General features: G+C 37.7%; 1 protein-coding gene across 1 annotated transcript in view; it reads right to left on the reverse strand.

Moving 5' to 3' along the window:
• LYG2 (lysozyme G-like 2) overlaps positions 1–3,642 on the reverse strand; it is an 8,291-nt gene extending 4,649 nt beyond the window's left edge. Inside the window, exon 1 of the mRNA XM_004686159.1 lies at positions 3,600–3,642. Within this exon, the coding sequence (XP_004686216.1) occupies positions 3,600–3,642 (43 nt within the window). The remainder of the gene's footprint in view (positions 1–3,599) is intronic.
• Between the last annotated feature and the right edge of the window lie 289 nt (positions 3,643–3,931).

Here is a 3,931-nt window from a genome sequence, read left to right on the forward strand (position 1 = left end):
CTGCCCTGGAGGTGACCACATGGCGTGGCAGACCTCTCCTGACCCGCCCACTGCTCCCCTCAGCAGTGTACTTCATCGATCTGCCTATTCTGCTCCCCACTCTGTCTCTGGTGAAGCCTCTCACCGCCCCCTGAGCCTCTGGCCTGTACCCCAGCTCTGTATGCACAAATAAATAAATCTTAAAAAAAATAAAGTAAGGATATAAGCAGCTCTCTCCCATCTACAAACAGGCAAAAAAGGGATTACAAATGGACCAAAAAGTGAGACAGTGAAACTATCAAAAAAAGCTCAAGATATTAAGAAAGCCTGTGTAAATTTAAAAAAAAAAAAAACCACAAAAACTATTAAATTTGACTAAGCAGTAGGACTTCCCTGAGATGCTGAGAGCTAAAAACATTACACTCAATCTCCAAGACTATTCTTGTAGTATCCTGTGCCTATAAAATGTGTGGAAAATACACACAAGAACTGAGTGAATGAATGTATTCTCATGACATAGACCATATGTATATTGTGGTGTAGGGTTAGAGTGTGAAGGTGCATTACTTCCCCAGTCCAAACCACGATTATTTCTCATCTGGATATTATAATTGTCTTCTAACTGACCTCCCTGCTCCATTCTTGCAATCTATTCTCCATTCAGCAGCCAGAGTGATCCTGTGGACGCATGCGTGGGATCATAGTCATTTTATCTCTTAATCTTTCAATGGATAGCTCATCCTTCATTCAGAGGAATGGCCGAGTCCATATCTGAGGCTCTCAGCTCTACCTGACCTAGTCCTCTTCTCATTTTACAATTCTCTTTTCTCCCATAATATTCTTTTTGTTTATACTTCCATGTGCCCGGGGGTTCCTTTAGTGTGGAATTCTATTCCTCCAAATATCCATATGATTTGCTGTCTCTGTATGATTTGCCTTTGGATCTCTATTTAAATACCAACTTAAAAAATCATACAGAAACAGCCTTTAGATCTCTTATTTAAATGCCATCTTATCAGCAAAAGGTTTAAATAGAAAGTTCATGGAGAGAAACAGAAAATTATGTATGAGCATATAAAAACTTGTTCAATGTTTAAAAGAAGAGAATGCAATATTAAACATCACTGACATTATTCTCTATAACGTATTTAATTGGCAAGAATCCAAAAGTTTAACCATATACTGTACTCTTCAGGTAAGGCTGTAATTAAACAGGCGTTCCCTATATTGCTGTGGAAGGGGAGTTTTGCAATAGTTTGTTGGTTCAGGATTATATACAATAGCAAAAAATTGGAAATAATGCAGATGTCAAAATATAGGAACTGATTGAACTAGCTAAGATCTATCTACATGAGGGAGTACTATGCAGCTATGAAAAGGAAAGAGGAAGAACCCTAAATGCTCTTATAACATCTCAAGTTTCAGAATAATATTTATAGAATCATACTCTTTGTTTAAGAAGAGAGAATATAATTATGTGTATATGTAATTTGTTTATATTTTCAAAAGAAACACTATAAAGAGGGACCAAAACTAATAAAAGTTGCTGCAGACCTCTCCTGACATGCCAGCTGCTCCCCTCAACAGTGTACTTAGACAATCTGCCTGTTCTGCTCCCCACTCTGTCTCTGGTGAATCCTCTCACTGCCCCTGCCTATCCCCCAGTGACTACCTACAGCTATTTCATTTAAAAAAATATTTATTTATTTATACATACAGAACTAAGGTACAGGCTAGAGATGCAGGGTGGTGAGAGGATTCACCAGCGATAGAGTGGGGAGCACACAGGAAGACTGATGAAGTACACTGCTGAGGGGAGCAGCGGCGAGACAGGAAAGGTCTGCTGCGCCATGTGGATCACCTCCCTGGCAAGGGCTCAAACTTGTGCTGAGGCTAGCTTCACAGTGCTGTGCTTTAACCTGTTGTGCTACCAAGGAGGGCCCTACCTACAGCTATTTCTTTTTTTTTTTTTTATGTGAACCAAAATCTGTTTTACTCTGCTACCTACAGCTATTTCTCAGTGCTGTGCTTTAACCCGCTGCGCCACCAGGGAGGGCCACCTACAGCTATTTCTAACCAGTAACTTTAATATCAATGGGCTGAGACTGACAAAAATAGCTTACTATACCACTTTTTAAATTTTGTAACAAATAATAGTTTTTTAAAAAATAAGGAATGTGCTCATGTCTCATTCCATGTCTCCCATTACCTTACATGATTTTATTTTTTTTTTATGTCCCTCATCACTACCTGATATTTCATCCTGTTTCCTTCCTTCCTTCCTTTCTTCCATCCGTCCCTCTCTCTTTCTCTTTCTCCCTGGCTCTGTCACTAGAACTTTTTTCTGCTGTATCTACCTGGGCTCTTAGAATAATGTCATAGAATAGACATTAATAAATATTTATTGAATGGATAAATGGAAGGGTGAATGAATGAATAAATGAGAAGGAAAGGGATTGTTGAAATTATCTGGATTAATTTTCCATATACCAACAACTTCCCTATCCTTTTACTAGAAAGGCAGCCTTTGCTATACTCAGTAAATGATGCACATACCAAGTGATCAGGGATAGCTGTTAAAAATTCATATCTCTAGGTTCGACATTCTAGGCCTATTGAACTAGAATTGTTAGGTATAAAGTCAAAGAATCTGCACCTTACCCAGCATCACTAAGTTTGGGAACCATGGTAGTAAGAAGTTTGGAATATGACCATGAACCCTACACTACCTGCATTGGCATCATAAACACATAGATACTTCTTAATTATAGTTATGTTTCAGTTAAACATAGCTAGTATGGTAGCTCATAATTAGTCCACTGACTATAAACTCTGCTCTCACCTGGCAATTAAAGGAATAAAAAAATCATACTATGTTTTCGTGTCTTTAACAATAAGTATCTGCAAATAGTCACTTTTCAGTGGTCTTGCATTGCAAATTTAGAATTAAACATTTTAAAATCACTTTCTTCTCAATCATTGCTCTATTAATAAAGACAACTTGAATACTGTTTATGATCGTTTCTCATTTTTTAGGCCAATATTTTGATCATCTCTTATTTAAAGTCCCTTAGCATTGCTCCAATCTAACCCTCCAGCCCTCAGAAATTGCTGACCTACTTACCATATCCCAAAACTTTCATGCATTTCTGCTTCTGAGTTTTTGTATAGGCATCTTCATCCAGCAGGCTCTCCACTTCTCTTATTGACACATCAAGCATTTTCAATCATCAGGTCTCCCCCAAAAGTCTTTCTGGTCTTGACTGGAAGTGAACTCTTCCTCCTAAACTCCCAGATTAGTGTGTGTGTATGTGTGTGTGTCTGTGTGTATAAAACTTGAGTGTGTATATATACATATATACAAATATATATATATATATATATATTTACTGCCTGACAGTAAGACAAACTCTGTGTATGTCTTTCTTCCTACGGCAATTCCACAAATTCTCACTGACACCACCTTCACTTGCTTAGCAAGCTAAATTTGCATTCACACTTAATATGGAAATAAACAGCAGATTAATGGCCAGCTGGAGAGCCCACTCCTCCACCACATGTAACATTTCTCTTTCGAATTCACAACCTGCAGCAATGCTGAACATCAGTTAGTGACTTACCAATGAGAGAAATAAGTCCCAAAAATAGGACAGAGGATATCATGGTGGTGGTTCTTATCCTACAACACCTGTTAGGATTTGAACAAGAAACTGGTTAATTTTAAAACTTGAAACATTTCTGAAGGAAACTTGCTTTTATTTAAAAATAAGTTCAGAGTAATTTTCATTTCAATGTTCTTTTTCCTGTTCAGGATATTATTCACAGATTCAGAATTATGGGTCATTGGATCACCCTCTTTTCTGAGCATAAATTCCCAATTCATTTTAGTCCAACTTCATGTTGACATGAACTTCTTATAGATGTTATACCCTCCCAAGTCTCCCACCATACT

This window comes from Condylura cristata, unplaced genomic scaffold (assembly GCF_000260355.1).
Source record: "Condylura cristata isolate star-nosed mole 26May11 unplaced genomic scaffold, ConCri1.0 scaffold00020, whole genome shotgun sequence".
Lineage (NCBI taxonomy): Eukaryota > Metazoa > Chordata > Mammalia > Eulipotyphla > Talpidae > Condylura > Condylura cristata.